We start from the raw sequence: 21712 nt of genomic DNA, 5'->3' as shown, positions 1-21712 counted from the left end.
TAACTGATCAGGTACAGGCACCAAATACCCTCAACACAGATGATCATTTACAGCACCACGAGTTAATTAAACGTCTGTAACATGGAAGCTGTGTATCCACGTCTACTTGTATTTGAACGTATTGCTTTTTATTGTTGACATAGGCTTCTAAGAAGGCTTCTTGGCGTTGAAAGGAAGGTGCAGGCAATGAACTTATCACAGCAGAAAGCATGACGAAGTAAACTGTAACTTCTAGAAAGCACACAAGCTGTAAGACAATGGGCCTCGTTCCGAGTATGGTGATGCAGTAAAAAGTGATGGCAAAGTGGCGGTAATTAGGTTACCGCCACTTTACCGTAGCATTAATGTACAATTGTACTACATTTTTTTTCAGTAAGGTAGAGGATGTACTGAATGGTAAATCCACCATCAATTCCCCTGAAGTCCTACGGAGTCCAAAAAACAGGGACTAACACCACCGTGCCACTACCTGTAATACTGTGGTAATGCCACAGATCCGAGTAGCGGCAATAGTAAATTCGTTTGGCGGCAAGTCCATGGACTTACAGCTGAATTACTTCCAGACTCGGGATGAGGTCCAATAGCTAGTGCAGAAATAAAGAACCATTTTGGGGGAAAAGTTGTACTGCAACATGGTCCATCAGGTTTCGAGACCACTAACTGTGTGGGCACCCATGTGGTCACGCCCAGACTTCTAGACAGTTTGATGTGTACACATGCACCGAAGAGAAGGTGGCCAGATGTAACACTCAGGTAAAGTGCATGTGACCCAAAGGCCCACAGGCACATTGGATGTTCCATGTGCTAGGTAGGATAGCTCGGGGGCAACGTGCTCGCCTTGGAAGCAAGACGACACAGAGCACAACAGGTTTGATCCCCAGGTCCGCGCTTAGAAAGCTCTGGGTATTAAGCATGTTGTAAATAACCTATTTTATCATATATCATGTCATATCAAGAGATCACCTCATCTCCAGACCACCTCATAGGAGTGACTCTTTCACTGCAGCCATCTCCATCTTACTCTCCTCTGCCAAATTAGCACATTCAAATAAGGTCTTTCTCTGTGATTTTAACGTCCCTGAGTCACAGGCTGACAACCACACTTGAAGCATGCTTTTCACACTGACCGCTTCCATGCACTTAAAGCAAATTGGTTTCTCCCCCACGCACAACAAAGCCAACACCCTAGACTTAGTCTTCACGTTATCCCCCTGCATCACCTGTCAAGACCCTATACCACTTGACTGGTCTGACCATGCGGTCATCCCATTATCAGTGACCCACTCTGCTATGGCTCACAAACGTCAGGCTAAACTCCCCCACACTCAACGTCGCTCATTCAAAACCTTACTGGTCAATGAGCTAGAAGCAAACTTTGCAGACTTCCCCGCCACAGGGAATACAGCAACTCTGCTATGAAACTGGTTAACACTCCTGTCCCCCTAAAACCCAACCGGGCCAAGACCAAACCATCCTCCCCATGGTACATCCCCAAGCTAGCCTCCAACAAACGCTCAATCAGAGCCCTAGATAAATGGTGGCACAAAAACCATAACTAGGGAGACCTCACGAACTTCAAATCTCTGCTTGCAAACTGTAGGATTCTGATTACCGAGGCCAAAGCTGCTTACTACTCCACCACCATTGCAGCAGCCTCTAACAGGAGCAAAGCCCTCTTTGAAGTAGTAAAGCATTGTACCAAACCCTCACCCGACCCCGAGGTACCAGCAACTCAGGAAAAATGTGACCGAATCAACACATTTTTATTGAAACAATAGACAAAATCCGAGAGACCATCGAATCAACCTCTCACATCATTAGCATCCCCTCCACCCCAGCATGCACACTGCTCCTATGGACTGAATTCTCTCCTCCCTTTCCCCCGGATCTCTTAAAAATGATTGTCTCCCTGAAACCAACTTCTTACTCTAACGATATCATTCCAGTCTCCATCATGAAACAATTGACGGACCCTGTGCTCAATGCGCTCCTCAGCATCATCATTCCCTCCCTCGCAAAAGGATCATTTCCGAACACCTGCAAGACTGGTCTCATACAACCTCTTTTGAAAAAAACAACCCTAGATCCACAGCACCCGTCTAACTACAGGCCCTTTACAAACCTCCTGTTTATTGGCAAAATCTTGGAAAAAGTAGTTGCTACACAACTACTCGCCAGAATCGAGCAACTCCACCTCCTAAATGACCACCAGTCAGCTTTACGTCCAAAGTGTAGCATTGGGACAGCCACCATCCAGGTGGTGGATGAGGCTCTCCAAATAAAGATAATGGAAAAGGGCGAGTCATGCCTCCTCGTCCTACTTGACCTCTTGACTGCATTTGACACAGTCGACCATCGCATCCTTCTCTCCCTTCTTCCTGACAGGATGGGATCCTCTGGCATTGTCCTTAAATGGTTTACCTCCTACCTCTCAGTCAGGCACCAGGCTGTCCACATGAACCTGTTGCATTCTAACCAAATCCAGGTCTCCAGCAGAGTCCCTCAAGGCTCCATCCTCTCACCAATCCTTTTTAACTTTTACATGGAGACTCTGGGCACTCTCCTCAAAGATCCCAATATAGCCATCCACCAATATGGCGAGGATGCTCAGTTGTACAGGAGAGTAAATATCATGCAGGTCATAATTCATTTCCGCAATTACCTAGCTATCATCCAGTCCTGGATGTCGACTGCCTGACTCAAACTAAACTCATCCAAGACTGAATTTGTCCTCATCGTTCCACCCACTAAAAAACAAGTTGTCCAAAAATGACTCAATGATATGCCCTGGAAGGATTTGATCAACAACTCTCAGGCTCAGCAAAATCCTTAGACTTCACCATTGACATCAGCCTGTGCTTCCAGAAACACATAGCCAACAAGGCCCAAATAGCCTGACTCAGAATCCCTACCCTTCGAAAAAGCAAACCCTTCATCCTGCCGCAGGACTTCCAGACCATAGTGCAGGCCCTTGTGATCTTGCACATCAATGGGGGAAATGCTCTCCTAACAGGGCTCCCAGTTACTTACTTGGCTCCCCTAAAAGCAGTTCACCATGCTGCAGCATGTCTTATTATGGGAGCACAGAAATTTGACCGAATTACCCCATCCTATGCGAACTACATTGGCTTCCACTCCAAGCCAGGATACTGTTTAAGACTGCAGGTGTCATCTGTCATTATTTGTAACGCGCATACCCCATGGGGTCAAAGCAGAACTGCATCTAGGCGCAGATGTTAATTAATAGCTGGTCATAGACTTCACTAGGCTATCGCTTGAAGTTTGTTTTAATTGTTAAGGACAAATTACATGAAAAGATACTTTTTTAGATTCTTCCTAAAAATAGATAGAGACTCAATCTGTCAAGGTCCCTTCGTAAAGCGTTCCAAGAACAGAGGTCAAAGGACAAAAAACGCATGTCACCCCATGTTGTTTTGGCAAAGGGGGCCGCTAACAGGCCCTGTCGCATAGATCAAACTGATTGAGTACAGTGATGGCTTGAATTTTTTAAATCAGGTTAGGGCCAGGCCATGAATGCATTTAAAGACCAGGCACTGTACCTTAAAGAAAATGTGCTGCTGTACCTGGAGCCTATGAAGATGTTGACAATACTGAGAGACAGTAGACTTCCTTGGTAGTGAAAAGATCAGCCTGATTGCAGAATTCTGCGCAACCTGAGGTCTATGTATTTGAAATGTTTAGACCCCTATGAGAAGGGCATTACAGTGTAATTTTGAATTTATAAGTGTACCGACCAATGTTGAGTGGTCCTTTTCTGCAATTAGAGGCAATAGAGGCTTGATGAGTTTCAATTGATAATAGGCAGACTTAACTGTCTGGTTGACATGTAGATTGCAGTACACACTGGACTGCCAAATGCAGCCAATATTTTTTACTTTATCAGAGAACTTTGTAAGTGAACCAAACAAAGATGGACATGGGATGGTTTGTAGAATGTTCATTACCTTTCTTTTAGAGCCAAATACGATATCCTCAGTTTTTGATGGATTCAATTGCCACTTATTTTCCAGCATCCGAATTGTAATTTCTTTCCGCACATATTAGGACTCTGTCTATTGCCTACAATGGTTGCTGAGGCACCCCATAAACCACAGATAAAGAGTCGGAAAAATGTGAACCAATTTTGACCTGTTGGTCAGGAATGAGACAAACCATTCCAATGCTTTGTTGGATACCTGTGCCACCGATGACAGTCTAGAAATAAGAATCTTAAAGTCAACCATATCGAAGGCCACTGACAGGTCCAGCATGACCAGCATGCTGATACCCCCATCGTCGGCAGTCTCCAACAGATCGTTGCAGACTGCCATCAGGGCCGTCTCAGTTCCCTGGCCTGCTCTGTAACCTGACTGGTATGAGTCCAGGAGGTTATGTTTCTCCAGGGAGTGGTTACAAACTTTTCCAATATTTTGGCAGGCTTTAGAAGACCAGCAATTGGATGGTAATTACAAAAAACTTGACTATCCAATGTTGACTTTTTTAACAGGGGTGTGAGATAAGACCTTTTTAAATCCAATGGAACACAATGCAGATCATGTGAGGCATTTACCAAGGTCTGTACAGTCTCGCCAATTGCACAAGCATTCTACTTAACTAGGTAAGCAGGAATTGGATCATATGCAAAACTGGTGGGTTTAAGTTTAGACAGCAGATTGATAATTTCCTCAATCCTTACCGGTGGGAACTCAAATTTAGAACAGGTGGTTTCCACATCCTGTTGAATATTTTTATTTGTTGGAACAGGTTTGAGAACAATGGACAGTGTCAATACTGGCTCTAACATTCTTAATTTTATACAGAAAGAAAACGTTGAGCTTGTTGGCCATTTGAATTGAGGCTGGCAGGCCAATGTTAATACATTCTGGGTTGGTGACATTTTTAATTGCTGGGTTAATTTGTTTTTGCAGGGAGGAAGATTTTGCTAATATGATCTTGTGTTTATATTCTTCCAAAGCTAGTTTGGCTACATGGCGATCTACAATATGCCTGGTCTTAAGCCTTATGTTTTCTTTTTCCAGTAGCCTTTCCTAAGATTTTGATGTTTTTCACTATACCATTGATTTTTTTTTATTCAAGGTTTTTTTACACTTTTTAAAGGAGAGATGTTATCGCAGTTCATTTGGAGATGTGACATAAGATCAGTTTATGATTCTGTACAATTGGTAATAGATTGCACATGAGTTAGATCCCTCAAAAGTTCTTTACTTGAGATGAGATCCAAATCTTTCATCCGACGTGGCAATTGCACAATAGTGGTCATCATTTTACCACAGGATCAGTGGTTTGGTGGGTATTGAAAAACTCACCACCGCACGATCAGACCAGCTACCTGGGGTAATTTTATGCTCACATACTTTCAACCCCCTGAAGAAAACAGGATCCAGGCAGTGTCCACCAATGTGGGTCGTCAAATTAGATAGAAGATGCAAGTCATGGCTCTGTAGAATGTCATAAAGATATCTCCAATCTGCTTCTTCCAGGACATTACACCATATATTCAGGTCACCCAGGATAACTAGTTTTGAGTGGTGGAGTGTTTCAGACCCAAAATAAGCTTCAAGTGTAGCTGGGCGAGGGGGTCTGTAGAAGAGTAACAACCGATAGGCTTCATTAGGTGATGGGTAATAACTACAAGTCATTACCTGAGATGTAGCATCCAAGTCAAGTGATTTGAAGTTTTTAATTTCAAGAGAGGATCTAGTCAAAATGGCTACACCTCCTCCTTTCTTCTTTTCTCTATTATTCAGGTGTATCCAATATATTGCACTTAAAATAATTGTGTAGTTTAGCCCATGTTGCACTCAATAGAACTGAGCAGAATGTAGCCAGTGCATTTAATCTAGGTGTATGCAGAATGTAGCCAGTGGATTGAATCTAGGTGTATGTAGAATGTAGCCAGTGCATTGAATCAAGATGAAGGTAGAATGTAGTCATTGCATTGAATTTAGGTGTAGGTAGAAAGTAACCCAGGCTTTAAATTTAGACGAAGGAAGAATGTAACCATTGCAGGGATTCTAGGTGAATGAAAAATGTAGCTCGTGCACTAAGGCATTCGTTAGAATATAGCCAAATGCATTTAAACCTGTCGCACTCCATGCTTTGGAACTTCAGCCGCAGGCAAGGCCACACTCCTGCACGCATTCCCCTCCATACACGATGCTAAATACAAAGCACAACATTGCTGCCATTAGAATGCAGCTATGCTCTACAACAAAAGGTTTGTCTAGCTGGACACATAAGTCTCTTGCACTTGTACACTCTCTTTACCATCTCTCAGCACCCACCCACGTGCCTGACCATCATGAGAAGCTTATTGGAGCTTGGCCAGCCCACCCAACTCCCTATCTTGGCCAAATGCACACATGCATCCTATTCTTCCTGACAATTTTCCCATATCTTGGACTTCGGTCCCCCGAGGCCTTCCCACAACAAACATCTTGAGGGCATACTAATGGGATAAAGGTGCTATATAAATGACAAACTACTACCAAGCTCAATACATACTCTAATCTTGCCATTTGCCTTGGATACCAAGGCAACATGGGATAACCATTCTGAACTGTGAATTCCTTTATGACCCTTTCCTGAAACATCTTATTCACTTTTTGGTTGAGCCCATCTCTCATGCTGTGCGGCACTGATCGCCATTCATTAACAATTGGTAAAGCTTTTGCCTTTAGTTTAATCTGGTGCTCAAAATCTTTACGTTCCCTCTGTACTTCTGGATACAACTGTGTTCAACTATCCACTACCTCTGACACTGTTACAGGATATGTTGTACAGGCTTTAATGCCGATGTGTAATTTTCTTTGTTCTTCTCATCTCAACAAAGACAACCCTTTTTTGCTACAACTATCCATGTTTGACACTATGTTCCAAAACGAAATAAGATCCTGAAATGTTCCCATTATATATATCTTGACATCGGCATAGGCGAACAGATTTATGTCAGATGGGCAGAACTCTGATATCTCTGTGCAATATCCTCACTAGTGTTTCTTGCAATATGATTGTCCATGGTGAACTACTGTCCACCTTCATAAGTAAATCATGTCTCCACACCATGTATATCCCTGATGCTAATTTACTCCGATGGATGGCTGTTATTTCAAATACTTGACAACCTGTGTTGTTCATTTCGTGGTTAGGTTCCACAATGCATTTCACCATTCTTTCAGCTGTGGTTGAATTTCCCACGCATCTACACATTCTTGTAATGTTCCTTTCTTCTTGCATTTGAGGTATGTTACAATCCTTGCAAGGCAAGAGTGCTTGCTTGTTTAATGCCTTGGGCCACCCAATAGAAAACATGTATTCCCGTTTGTAATTTTCTTCTTGCTTGTTGGATTGCGTTTTCACTGCACAAACTTCAAAATGTTCTCACTTTTCCCTTTCCATTTGTTTTATGTATGAGTCAGTTTGTTCCATGCATCTAGTTATGCTAACTGACCTGTTCCAATGTTGTGTACCTAGCCAATAATATTTCTTGAACTTTGGGGTTATTTGTACACTCAACTAATTGATCTCTTATTAGTGACAATGTCAGTTCTCCGAAGTCAGGCTTCTCAGTGCAGCTATGAAATTCTTTGACCAGCTCATTTTGTTCCTGTGTTCTTTGGAATAACTTGTGTCTCTCAAATACTGTTTGTTTTGGGCCCCACATGGTTTTGTAAATGCCCTTTTGAACTCATCTATGTCCCCTGCACCTTCTTCATCTATGTCTGCTAGACCATCATATATGTTCCGAGCCTCTGCGGCTAGGTTATGAAATAGTATTACTTGCTTCCTGGCTGCAGAGGACTTTTCTCCTCCTATGGTAATGACATAAGTCTTGAACCTTCTTATCCCACGCTTCCATTCTATTGGTGGAGCACATGGTTCCCTAAGATAAGGTGGGGTGTGTTCATGCTTGCAGCTGCCATATTTGACCTATTAGTAACTTTCTGTTAAATTCAGTTTTGCTCATTTCCCTAGGATATGTAAAGGTTCCATGCAGTAGTTACTAGACAACATCTAGTTTATTTCCGATTTGGCCACCAGGATGCTGTAATGTCGCCAAAAGTTTAACTGCTGACCATCTGGTATTCCACTTGGCATGCCCGCCTACTGCAAATCCTGATGAGGTTCCTTCTGTGTCGTGTTTGCTTATTCATGGGGCTGGGGCGTGGATGTGCTCCCAGTCCTTTCATTCTACCAGCCTGGTTAATGTTCCCTCCAGCAGCACTCATCACAATTATTACGAGCCAGAGCCTTTGGAGGATAAGTAAACTTTTATTCAGCTCGTTACAATTATCTAGCACACCCACCGGCAGCCTCTCCACTCCGTCGCGTCCCTCTTTTCCAACCAGCCACACACGCTCTCTCAAGCTGTTGCACACCTCCCATTCTAATCCCCCATGAGACTGAAGCCTCGCATACAAAAGATATCTATACATGTACTGGCCCAAAAAGGTGGGCACACAGGATCGGTGAGAGCAGTAACAACCAGCAGGGTCTGCAATCTGTGGCTGTGCAATGAGCTGGATACAAATATTTACACCCTGGATGGTCCATCTTCTAGATTCTCCTGCTTCTTTGCTGCTGTCCTGCAACCAAAGACTCCATAGACTACTACACAGCCAATGTGACTGCTGAAAAAGAACTATCTAGATGCACGAACGTGAGGTTAACATAACAGGTGTATTTGTAGAGCGCACGTTCACCCCTAGAAGGGTATCTTGACGCTATCTATTGACAGATAACACATGTTTATTGTTACCCAACTTAATGGTACTCATTTTATCTACCTTGGAAGGATGGAGGGCTGAGTGGACCTGCTGGGATTTGAACCCGTGACCATGAGGTCAAAGACAGGCCCCTGTAGCAATGCATTAGTTCACTGAGCCACCAACTAGGGTCTGAAGTGTAGAACTGGGAATCTCTTTAGGAAAAGCCATCCCATCGATTGTTTGTACTGACCATTCATTGAAACAATGCGCCTGCTGATTTTGAAATTTCTTTGAAGACAAGGTCAGAAACTACAAACAAAACCTGACTGCAAGATTCTGAAGCAGGGTCTTTAATTAGGGACTAGGCCCACCCATCGAATTGTAGTATTAGGGAAACCTTCAACAAAGAACAGCTGGTAATTTTGAAAATAAAGGGAGAATGAAGTCTGAACGAAAAAAAGAAGACTGGACCACAAGATCCCGAATTGCACCCATCCAGAAGTTGCATGAATGCCTGTTGCTGTAATAGAACTGCACAGGAAAACTGAATTTAGCTTTTTTACGACTTCCAGTGTTTACGCTTAATCCAGCGTATGAGAACTCTGTCCTTCTACTACCAGATAACATTGGAGCTTGTATTACTTGTTAGCCCTGTTTGACCCATACAAACTATAGATTGCAACCATAGCTCTAAGAGGGCATTTACATACCTACTACTGTAGGTACATCCTCTCCTCTGCGTTTATCTGCAATGAAGGCAAAGCATTATTTTTGATAGTTCAGTGTGGGCATACCATTTATTGAAAGTGATAAGGTATATACTTTTTCCTGGTGCCCCACATCACCCCCTAAGAGCTGCATCTTGGCTGCCTTAGCACTGGTATTCTAGATGAGCTTAATACACTGAGAATGCAAAGCTTGCTTAGATTGGCGAGAAACCTCCCTGGGCCATGAATACATTCTACAAGAGAGTCCCTCCAACAAGTGGTCCTAATAGGTTTGTCAAATGATGAGAATCCATGCACACAGTAGATAGAACAAGGAATTCCTGCATCAGAAACACCCAGTTCGTATCAGCACTCTGAGGCCGAGTTAGTTTAGAATGAATTCTTGCATTGCCAAGAAGAGCGTAATGCACTACACGTCCCCTGATGACCGTGGCCTAGTGCTAAACATGGAATGTAATAAACAAGATGTCTTGAGAATGGACTGAAGATAGTGTCTTGAAGTGCAGGCGTAGGACCACCGGCTAGGAGAAAGTAGGTACGAGGAATTCTTTATAGATCCATCTAAAATGGCTGATCCTGCAACATAGGAAGAGTTTTTCCTACTAGCATAAATAGCATGAATGCACATCATAATAGGGCCCACAGTTATTGCAAATGAATTCAAGATCAGGGATTTGAATTCAAGAACAATGGTGGTGGAGCAAAATTTAGAATGGCCAGGGAGAAGACATTCAAATGCTGTGAAAGCTATAATGGAGGTATAGCCTAGACACACAAATGTCTCAGTCTGACTGCAGCACTGTATTGTCACTCTATTTAAGATACACAAACATGCAGGGACTTGTGCACAGCTTGATCAGTGCAGAAAAAACAATTGAGGTGACAGAATTGAAAAGTTGCATATCAAGCTTTCTAGTAAACCACTTGAAGCTGTAGGCATCAGCAACTCACTTGAAGATCACAAGTGTGTTTGCCCACACAGAGGAATGCAAATTGTGGAGTTACCATCACTACTCATCCTTCCCCACATCTGCCTCTCCCTTTCCCAACCCCTGCACCATGTCACTTGTACCCCTTAGACTAGTAGAGTGTGCTGTACCTTACCAGTTAGGTTTGTGCTATATAAATCTGATGTGATATAAATGATAGGATGATAAACAGAGGAGGAAAAGTCTTCAGTGCAATGATACTGTCGGGAGACAGAGATCAGTCTCTGTGTACCACATGTCAGGTACTTTTATCATATGCCCAAATACTACAACTTTTTGACAGGTATTCGAAACATATGTGATGTCAGGTAGTGTAAAGTGGTCTTGTATAGTTCCGATCTGACATTCTTTTTAGTGGCGTGGTAGTATGTGGTTGGTCAAAAAAGAGGGGGTGGGTTAGAAGGCTGGAGCGAGAGGCAGGTGGGGAGACTGTGGTGTTCATGAGTGCAGGGTAGAAGTATTCAAGTCCTGTGGGTCTGTATCGGGTTTGTGACAGTGACATTTGAGCATATCGTTTATCCAGAAGTGAGGACCTAGATTCTACGAGATGAGAGGGCTGGACACCTGGGAAAGGTTAGTGTGATGTGGTGGTGCCAGGAAGCAAAATCTGCAGTGTGTGTAGTATACGGTTGGTAGTAGTTTGAAAGGTGAACTGGTTTGTTCACGAAAGGCTATCTGGTGTGAACTCTTGAGGAACACTGCTATTTAAGTTTTAAGTCTATACTGAACTGTTAGAGTTCCAGTCTGCCTTTATGGTAAAGGATACAAGTGGAGGTTCTGCTGTGTTGTTATCCATCAGGCGAGTTGTGCTTACAGTTCAGGATTCCATTTTATGTTGATAATATTGCGGTGTCAGCTTTATGTTTGATGGACAGAAGAATATAGGGAGATTGACCCAACTGAGTTTGATCTCCACGGTATTCTTGGTTTGCGTGTTGTATGCAGGCTTATTCCAGTAAGTATTGATACCAGTAAGGCTGACCCAAACAGGTCCCACTGCTATTTTGACATGGTTTTAGATTCTGGAGTTTGTGGTTGCATGTGAAGCACTGGATCGCTTGAATGGTTCTGCTGGGTCGTAGATTCGTAGCTTCGGATGGCTTAATCCATTTTTTCATAGGGGACCTTTCCAAGCTATGCCATATGCTAAGTAGCTCATACCATTTAGCTACTATTGTCCTTATATGCCCAGGTACTTACACTACTTTTACAGTTACATTATTTTCCATGAGTAGGCACCATTTAGTATTGCCGCCAATTTCCCAGAGAATTGAGCTGAATGCTAGTTAATGGCATCATATGTTCGCATTTCAGGTATTACCATAATTTGTCAAAATACTCACAACGTTTTCAAGGTATTTCCAATATTTGCCCAGGTACTTGGGTAATTTGCCATATATTGCCACCACATGCCATGTTACGCACTTCATATGCCATGTATTGCCATCATTTGCTCAGATACGCATATTTGCCAGGACTTGCAATCAAATGTAGAGGTACTAGAAGCATGTTCCTGGTATTTCCACAATGTGCACAGGTCAACACCATTCGCAAAGTATTGCTTTTATATGCCCAGCTACTTTCTTTGCAAAGTGTTGCCATCAGTCACCAAGGTACTCACTTCTTTTGCCAGGTATAGCAATCATGTACCTGTGTGATGACTTGGTGTGCCAGGTACTGTTATTAAACAAACACCCAGCTGCTGACATTGATGGCAAAGCACTGGAAAGCACACAAGGGATTTTTTAAATAGCCCAGCACCACCTCCCACACAACCTCCTTCACCTCTCTGCCCTACACAGTGTTACAGAAGAACAGGATAGGGGTTTGTGGCTGGAGATGTTCTGGAGAGCAGAGATGCCCTAATGCAACCACACAGGGGCCACAGATGCAAACAGGGCTCGGAGACCCTGTGCTCCTCTCTGACGCCTCTACATCATTGATATGCAGGCTCCCAGACAAGGCATCCAACAGTAGAGGGAGCAGGAGCCCAAAACCACACTTCACTCTCTTCCCTCTTTCTTCTTCGGTCACATGTCATGTTGCAACATATGAAAAAAGAAGCCCGACGGCAGCTATTTGTAATTTTGAACAATGCTTACCCTGAGCGCATGGTAAGCAGTGTTCCCAATGAAAATTAAACTCTGCCTGACATGCTCGAACAACGGGGTACCATTTTATGATGCATTGCTAACGTAACGGCTTCCTGCCGTCAAATTACGAGCGTCATTAAAATGAGCTCTGCTGTGTTTGTAGCATCTGTTTCCCATTTGCCCATCCTCTCATCTTCCCCTCACTCATTTTATTTCTAGAGGCGCTAGAGGGACAGCCTGCATAGCTGGTCACCCCTCTGGCCCCCCGGCCCCCTGTGCAGGGAACTCCCACTTTTCCTCTTCCAGGAGGAAGGGGGGTCCTCAGGGCTTGCACATCTGTTGCACACCTAGGGACGTGATATAAGGCGGGGGTATGCCAACTAGGTCTCTTTCTAGTCCCCCCTGCCTGAAGACCCACCCACCAGCACCTTTCTGGCTAGTTTAGAACAGGCAGGGATCGCAAAGTTGTCAGAGATTAGGTAGGCTTACTTTGTCCGGGATAGCATATCAATTTTGCAACATTATGTACAGCCATTTAATTCGGTTTTCAGCAGATCTCGAGGTCATAAGTCACTAGCTAATGTTGATTATGGGTGTGTTACTGTCTGCGCCAGCTATTACATTTTCTGGGTGTATCTAAATTGGTGTAGGTAGTATTTTTTACCTTAGCGATATCAATTGGAATAAAAATGTGTAAACATGTCATTTTTGTTTCAGCGGATTTCGAGGTGTAAGTTTGTAGGTGCTGCTTTCCGTGTTTTTCCTTTACCATGTATTAATTGTTCCATTTCTGTCACAGGTGGAGTTTGGGGAAGTCCTAGCCAGGGAGGAGTGTAACGGAGCGGTTTCAACCGTGGGCGGTTTCCCGATGGCCGCACTCGAGCCAAATTCAGACGATGGGCACTGAGTCCCTTAGGGACACTTGAGATAACTCACCTGCAAGTTTCAGTGGCCCGAGGAAGAAGTACTGCGTGCAGTTCAATCTGAAGCGTATGCCTGCTGCCTTGCTAAAGCCGTGTGCAGCAACGTTACACCAAAACATTCACTACTTTGTCATTGCCCTGATTTTGGGCTACCTTTAGAAGTCTATGGTCATGAACCATGACGTTGTTTAGGGCTGGGACTGCCCCCGTATTGTTTATGCGCCAATACATGTGACCTTTTTGTTTCCAAATGTATAACAATCGTCTGTGTTTATTATTTGAGTAGTAATGGTTATGTTCTGTGGTCTGACTCCCTCCCCGGAAAGGGGGAGTGGAGCCAATGGGTGTTGGCACCGCTAAGGGGGGAGCACAGTGCGCCACTCTAGAGACGGTGGTGATTTGTCATAGTATAAAAACATACTAACATATACTGATGGGACGGTTTTCTCGGCACTGCATACTAGATATTACACAATATTTTCATCTGAAAAGTGTAACAAATTATATGTCAGCATTGGTTTACTTAAACATGTGCAAATGAATGAACTGACATTGGACTTGTAGTTCTGCCTGATACCTCAGCTGTGTTATTGGGACTTGTCATTAGTAGATCAGCCGTTGAAGGGGTTTCCCGTGTTTTGACCGTGGCTGTTTTAAACTTGGGCATTTTCACTGTGGTGTTTTGACCGTGGCTGGTATTTTTTCTTTGAACTGGGAGGCTTCCCCCCAATCCCCATCTAACCCATACCCACCTCCTCACCCTGCCACCCATCACCTCCAATGCCATACCTCAAACACACAACACTTATAGATAAAAAAATTAAATCGGCAAAACAGCTGTGATGTAAATGCCCATGTTTAAAATACCTTAGGTGAAAATGCGGTATGCGGATTAACGTGACGCTGCTTTATTTCATGCTATTTAACTAGTCTTTTTTTTCAAATGTGTTGTCTGCACGGGACCATGGGTGTTCCACGCACAGTACAATAAAAGAAATGTAACACAGATGCACACAGGAATCAACTGTGGGGAGTAATTTACGGGTGCTATGTATGAAGGTGACGACGGAAAAAACACAAGAAATGAAGGAGGCACCCCGATAACTGGGGCAGGGTCCTCCTCTTCCTCCCTCCTCCCTGTGTAAAGGGGAGGGATAATGAGAAGCGCGCCAAAGCGCTTGGAAATCCCGCGAAGGGCAACAAAGGAAAGGGGTGCGCTAAGCCCCATATAGGCGGCGGGCATCCGGGGCAGGAAGCATCCAGCCCCTCCTGAAGAAGGACGCCCGCCGCAGCAGAAAAGGAGTTTTGCTTTCTGGTTTTCGTTTTGATGTTTGCGTGATCCTGCTGCCGTTCCGGGCTGGAAGAGTTCCTGGTAAGCGTTTGGGGATGGAGAGTCGTTCGTGATCGGAGTGAAGGAAATAAGGCTGTGGAATGTTCGGTGGCCAGGAGTGAAGCGCCAAGGGGATGGAGCAAGGTAAGGGGTGGTGCCCAGCTTTAGTTAGTGCGGGTTACGATCCGTCCGATGACACAAAGGGGCATCGATCGAGGATTAGGAATAATTAATCATCTATTGCACTTCAACACTTTGGGGCTACACAATCAACTAGCATGACTTACAAAAGGGCGGTTAGAGGCGGGGAGCGGCCTCAGCGAGTGTTTGCTTTTAACAGAGCATACTTCCTAAGCTGGCACCTGGAGTTTCGTTGTTCAAATTAGGAACACAAGCTCACGGGTCTCTGTGCTGTTGCGGTATACACCAGAATTGGCGAAGGTTCACCTTCAGCATATCAGCTGTGTGGTGAACATGTAAGCGTCCCTGCAGGCAAGTCAACAGCTGTACTGCTGTGTCTTAAAGCTAGAAATACCAATCGGCAGGTGAGATAGCTCATCAGCACGGAGGTTTTGAGAACTCGTGGCAAGCACACAGAGATAGGGGTCACATATCACTAGCTTGGTGTGTCATTTGCGGCAACCCAGCCCCCATCTTTAATATCCCGGCGTAATGGGGGTGTGGGAGGATGCGTTAAGAAGGTAGGTTGTGGGCAAAAGCGGTTATAGGTCAAAGTTTCGAATCAAAAAGGTCAAGTGACAAAAGGGTCGAATCAAAAGGACCGAAAACAAACGGGTTGATTTTTTAAAAAAAATGTTTGATTTTTTTTTTTTTTGGGGGGGGGGTCCCCCTAAACCCCATTTTTTTCACTTTTTTTCCTATATGGAAATCCAAAAAAATAAATATATATTTTTTTTAAAATGCAACCCTTTTGTTTTAGGTCCTATTGATTCGACCCTATGGCATTCGATCCTTTTGGATTCGAAACTTTGACCCGACACCGGCAAAAGCGCCACGGCTCATGAAAACATGGCGTAGTTGAATATGAATTATTGAATGTAGCGGCTGCACTCTCTTAGATAAGTGAGGATCGTTGAAGATTGGAAGCGGTTTATCAGGCTCACGTAACTTTCACTCACAGCACTGGATTTAGAATTGTGTCGGGCAACGGGGTTGTTTTGGTTGGTATGGATGGCACATAAGTGTTAGCAGGGGTTGCTCTTCAAGGAGGATTATGGATCGGGAAGCATGTATGCCAGAGGAATGTTTTTATTTGTACTATCACAGTGAGGGGAATTAACACTGCGTATTGTTGAGTTTGGCGAATGTCGGATGACGGGAGGGATGACAGATTTAAAGAGGAGCGAAGGTACGGATGAGAGTATCGACTCCGGCTCCCGTGAATCCTGGCATTAGGAGGAAGCATCTGCTTGGTGGTCTAATAGTGGTCTAACGTTTGAGGTAAATGCACGTGGAAGGACAGACAACGCGGGGCAGGCCTGACGCTAGGAAGGTTGTTTTGCGATAATAAAGGTAATGTGCGTTTCGCAAATTTAATATGGGCTCTGCCGATGGTATTTCTTTCTTGGTGGCCGGCGGGCGAGAATGGAGTGTGCACACTTTTAACAGGGCAGCTTTAATCCCGGGGGCGAAAACTGGGTGACTTTGCGCAGAATGTGGTATTTGTCGATTGTCATGGAGCAAAGTAGATGGTATCGGGGGTTACCAGACATTTGATCGAAAAAAATTGGTCGACTAGACAAATGGTCGAACCAATTTGGACGAAAACCAAATAGTTGAATTTTTTTTATTTTTTATTTTTACCCTTTTTTTGGGGGGGTCCCCCCCAACCCCTTTTTTTCTAAAAAACCCTTTTTTCCCCCCAAACTACAACCTTAAAAATATATATATAAATTAAAAAAAAATTCAACCATTTGGTTTTCGACGAAATTACGTCGACCAAATGTCCTGTCGACCAATTGTTTTCGATGAAATGTCCGGACACCGGTATCGGGAGGGGCGCTGAAGCACACAGGACGCTGGGGAAAGTTAACCCTCACAAAGGCCAGATTTCATTTTAGGGGGTTATGCAGCATTGTTGGGACTAGAATTAAGAAAGCAGCGTTAGGAAACGACGTTCAAGTAATGACAAACAGGGTTCTTTTAACGGGGCAGCTGGCACGAGGGATAGCAGGATCTCTGAAGTTTTGACTGGGGCCAGTGGCGGCTGGCGAGTTTAAAAGTTGGTGGGGCGTACATTTCCCTGGGGTACTTTTTGAGCGCGCGAGCCCACACAACTCAAGGGGGATCCGGGGGGGTTCTCCCCCATGACATTTTTGGAAAAAATGACCTCCAATATGTGCAGTACTGTCCAAAAAACCCACCGAAATATGACAAAAAGCATTAGGTTTTACATACTAATGGTGGTACATTATTCTTACGTGTGCACGTGTGATGGTGTCTTTTACAGCAGCTTGTATTGAGAATAGCTGGTACTTTGGTGTATGCATAAAGAAATTCATTATATAGTCAGTAATGATGGAAACATATATGACATTTCATATTTGCAAATATCAATCTGTAGGATTGCGGGGGATTGATGTCTAGGTGTTATAAATGCACATCCAAACTCACATATAACACGTACAATTTCTATTGAGAAAGTTGGTTGAATAAATTACTGATGGACAGAAATTCACAAACCTGAAACACGCACCAGAACCAGGCGCTACATTAGGGTGAGATTTTAGCTACCGGTTATTTAAGTCTACTTTGCGTGTTCCATTTCAATCCTTTCTCTCGATCACATTCCTGTTTGCTGTGGGTGTCCTAAAGTTACTATTATCATCCTGTCAAAGCGGAAAAGCTACTGACACAGGATGCTGAGCACTGATCAGAGCAGCTGCTTTTCAAGTGACTGCTCAGGGCCTGCCAGATCTGTCGACATACCAAGTATGGAAAAAAGTGCATATCATTTCTTCAACTTTGCATGTTGAAAAGTCACCTAAACTGAACACATGTGGCCTCCTAGAACAAACAGAAAAATATTCTGATTGTTCCTGTAGCATCACTTGAGTCAGCAGCCAATGGTATGAGAAACTGCAAAAACGCTCGGACATCTTGAAATTAACATTGCTTTGATGTTACCAGAATCAACAAAACTGAACTCGGTGGATGCTACAATGCTGTCATCGCCGACGCCTCCCCAATTTCAATACTGAAGCCTTTTAAAGAACTAAAAGTTACGTCTGCTTCAAAAACGTGTGATGTACCTTACATACTGGACTCACCCAAAATAAGTGCTTGAGGCAGCAGTGTTGTTGTTGCGGCTCCCCACAACATCAAAAGACACTTATTTTGCACTTTATTGTGCATTTCTTACTGGCCAGCTCTTTCCTGCTACATCGCAAAAGAGAAGAGGAAAAATCAAACCCGCACAACAAAATATTTGTGTATTGCCGGCCCGTGACCGTCTTCAAGAATGCCACACTATGCATTTTCTAGTGATACCTGACGGTTCGTAGCACTATATAAATGCTAAATTATTATGCCGCCCCATTCCCCGCCTTATCCGAGCATTGTCCCGGTGGTGGAGGATTTGAGGGCAGAAAACATTCCAGGCCGAGCCAGGGCAGTGCTATGTCCACCTCAGCCAAGCGGAGCGCCAATCGTGCTGCGTGGCTACTAGTCCCTGCTGCATCGATGCAGCAGGGCATAGTACTAGTAGCCACGCCGGGGCCTGGAGTGCAGGGCCTAGTAGTTGCACTGTCCATGCTGCGTGGGCCACGCTGGGGGATTGGGGAATGATGTAAATTTAGCACACAAGTAAAATTACACTTACCGGCTAACTGGTGGTGAATGGCCTGGTCTTTGGAGGTACGGCTCACGATGAGAGAAGTCAAACACACCACACGATTGTGACGCACACTGAGTCACCGTCCACCCCACTCGGCCACTCCCACACTCAAATGTCATTGGCTGGGAAACAGCCAATGACATTCTGTATCTACGCACCAAGTACTAGAGATACAGTCTGACTGTCATAGTGAAATCTCTTGCGCTGTTTGCGTATATATTATTACTGGCGGGGCCAGAACTCAAGCGCCCCGCCAGCATCCTACAATAAATGTGCTTACATAAAGTGCGTGGAGCTATGAGCTCCACGCACTTTACTATAGGAAAAAGCTGCGTAAAACGGGATGCGCCCCGCTGTTGCAGCCTGCCCTGACAGTCACAAGTTAAGTACACAGCTCAAGCTGGTCACAGCTGACTGAGCCTCACACGAGGAGTCACGACTGTATTTGGTACCGTATTTCATTTTTATTGGGATCATTGGAATCGGATTTAGTTCCACTGTTACAACTTTAAATATCATTTATGCATTTGCCTTGGTGGGGGCCCTGGGGAGAGGGGGCGGCACCCCCCCGCCCTATGAAAGCGGCCGCCACTGACTGGGGCCATGGGGCAGGCATTACCACTTCCATCGGGAATACAGTGGGGTGCATCGTTAAACAGTGGGAGTGGGGTTAGCATCTGGTAGATAGCAGTATCGGTTTTTAGTAAGAAGCTATTTAAGTGCCAGAAGGAGGGACGAGGGTGGCCGATAGGAAACAAGGACAAGTCAGACTGTCTGGGTCTGGAACGGCACCCCCCCCCCCCAGCCTGGCATCATCTGCGGGGAGGCAGTCTGATGGGTCTATGGTTGGGGAGCTTTGGCCTGCTGAAGGAATAGAAAGGTGAAGGAGGTCTATTTAAAATGAAGAAGAGCCAGCTCCTCCCAGCCATGAACGGCACTCCTCTAGCCCAGTAAAACTTTTGCAAAGGCAGCCCACCCGCAGAGGATTAGGGAGGGGGAGATTGGCCCTACATCATAAGTAAAATGCAAAGGGGGGCCTCCCTGTTGAAATTACTAAGGTAAAAGGGGCTTTATTAATGGAAGGAAAAGGTCATCTTCCTCTGTCGGAAACGACGCTACACCAGCACAAGATCTCCGGCAAGGGCCGTCAGTGTGAGGATTATTGAAGGGTGTAGGATTTGCCTGTTAAAAAAGGGATAGGACTGAGACAAAGGGGAAGGAAGGCAAAGTTGGGTTTGAAATATAAAAAAGGAACAAAGCTCAACTTCACCCATCAGGAACGGTGCTCTCCCAGCATGGTAACTCCTGCAAGGGCAGGCAGAGCAAAGATAAGTGGGTTGGGGAGTTTTGGGCTAATGGAAAATGGAGAGGAGCGGATTGAGGGTGAAGTATGGCAAACAAGTGACCACACAATTGGTGAAAGCCGAGACCTGGGGGTCCTGGACTATACCAAGGACGGAGTGCATTTGTCAGCACGGGGCATGGAGTTACTGGAGTTATGTACGTAGCCACTGGAATTAAGAAGTCGGAAAGGGGGGAGTCGTGGTGGGCGGTAACCCACCTTCGGCATGGCAGTGTTTTGGCGAACAGTGACAAGAGGCAGACTCCGAATGAGCCATGGGAAAGCCGGAAGGGTCTTCGCTCTTCTCAGACCAGCGCCTCTTGGGAGCCTAAGAGGCTGGGCGGCGGTGGTAACAATGAGAGGCTCAGTTTCCCCCTGAACAAACGGCGCTCTCCCAGCCCAGGACAACTGCAGGGGCAGGCGGGTCTCAGACACGAAGGGTTGGGGGAGTTGTGCCTACTATGGACTGTGTTGCGAAAAGGGAGAAGCAGGTTTTGGACACGGAGCAGTCGCCGCACCTTCGGAGCTACTTTCACAATTGTTTACTGTGTTTTTATTATGTGTGTGAAAATAAATCGGCGGCCTTTTTATGCCAAAAAGAGGACAAGTCTCATTCTGCACCTTACTGGTTGGGAAAGGAAGGGGCCAAGAGGAATGAGCAAGAGAAATGTATGTTGGCGTAGTAATGGATAAAGGCCCGGGTTATTTCTGACTCTTACAATGCATTCAGGTTAACGTGAACAGTGAATGCAGGCTGTCAAGGCCTAATACTAAGGCTGCTTATCAGATGTCACCTAAAGTTGGAGCGGGGAATTCGCCTATGGGCCATGATACACTCTTATGCTAAAATGGCAAGAGTATGGTGTAGCTCTGGTATGGAGTGGTAGGAGTATTCGATCAGTGCAGAGCGAGGGCATACCCACGGACATGCGCACTGCAGTCTTCATCTCATCCTCTGCTAATGCTCTTGCAGGAGATGTTTATTGGAGAGCCCGAAAACCCCGGCACCGCCACCGTAAAAGAAACTCGTGACATCGTTGTTGTTTACGTCCTGTTCGTCTGTTCCTCTGGTGACGCCAGAGCTCACCACCAGTGTAACCAATCACTTTGGCCTTGCATTGTGAATTATGACATTGTCTTCAGGTGAGGTGGTGAAGAGGGCCGAGGAGGAAGTGCGCCACAGTTTAAACGTGTGAGCTGCCCCTCCTTTAGTTTTGCCAAACTCCCTCACGGTCTTCGGTGCACTCTTCGGACCCCCAGCGCAAGGCTCGCTTCAGTGGGTTCTCTCTTTCTGTAGCCTTGAACATATCGGTCTCAGCTCTCCTCGCTCCAGGATCTGTTAAACAATTAAAACAATACAAGTTATATGAGGCCTGCATTTGTTAATATTTGATAACAGATTGACAGTAGAGTATGTCCCTTTACGGCTGATAACATTTTATAAAATATTTAAAGCAGTTTCGAGTTTTGTAGCCTGTGAAGGTTATTACAGAGGAAGCTAAATATTTTATGTAGAGATAGGCAACAGATTGGACTGCTCCAGCTTCTAAACAAACGTGCAGACGGACTGCAATAAGGGGGGTTTCTGTGCACGGAAACAGGATGTTTAGCCTGTTAAGTCACCATAGAAAGGCACACACATTACCCTGTAAAGAGAATGACAAACATCTGGCAGTTCTGTAAATGATTACAGACCGACCATTAATTTACTGCGATTCCAGG

The 21712-nt window shown here is 44.8% G+C and overlaps 1 protein-coding gene across 10 annotated transcripts in view; it reads right to left on the bottom strand.

Moving 5' to 3' along the window:
- Nucleotides 1-21712, bottom strand: part of LOC138447993 (SLAM family member 8-like) — a 656143-nt gene that overhangs the window by 194835 nt on the left and 439596 nt on the right. For 4 of the 10 annotated variants that reach the window (XM_069604532.1, XM_069604519.1, XM_069604523.1 and 1 more), the window contains one exon: nt 20956-21326. The exons of 5 other annotated variants lie outside the window; for them this stretch is intronic. In XM_069604532.1, coding sequence (XP_069460633.1) covers nt 21305-21326 — 22 coding nt within the window. In that variant the 3' untranslated portion in view covers nt 20956-21304. Of the gene's footprint in view, nt 1-20955; nt 21327-21712 lie in introns of those variants that run through there. One more of the 10 variants, XR_011259978.1, reaches the window with a different exon arrangement.

The sequence above is a fragment of the Ambystoma mexicanum genome, chromosome 1p (genome assembly GCF_040938575.1).
Source record: "Ambystoma mexicanum isolate Mex_15411 chromosome 1p, UKY_AmexF1_1, whole genome shotgun sequence".
NCBI classification, from domain to species: Eukaryota; Metazoa; Chordata; class Amphibia; order Caudata; family Ambystomatidae; genus Ambystoma; species Ambystoma mexicanum.
The sequence above is the reverse complement of the archived record's forward strand: the minus strand, read 5'-3'. Positions and strand labels throughout refer to the sequence as shown.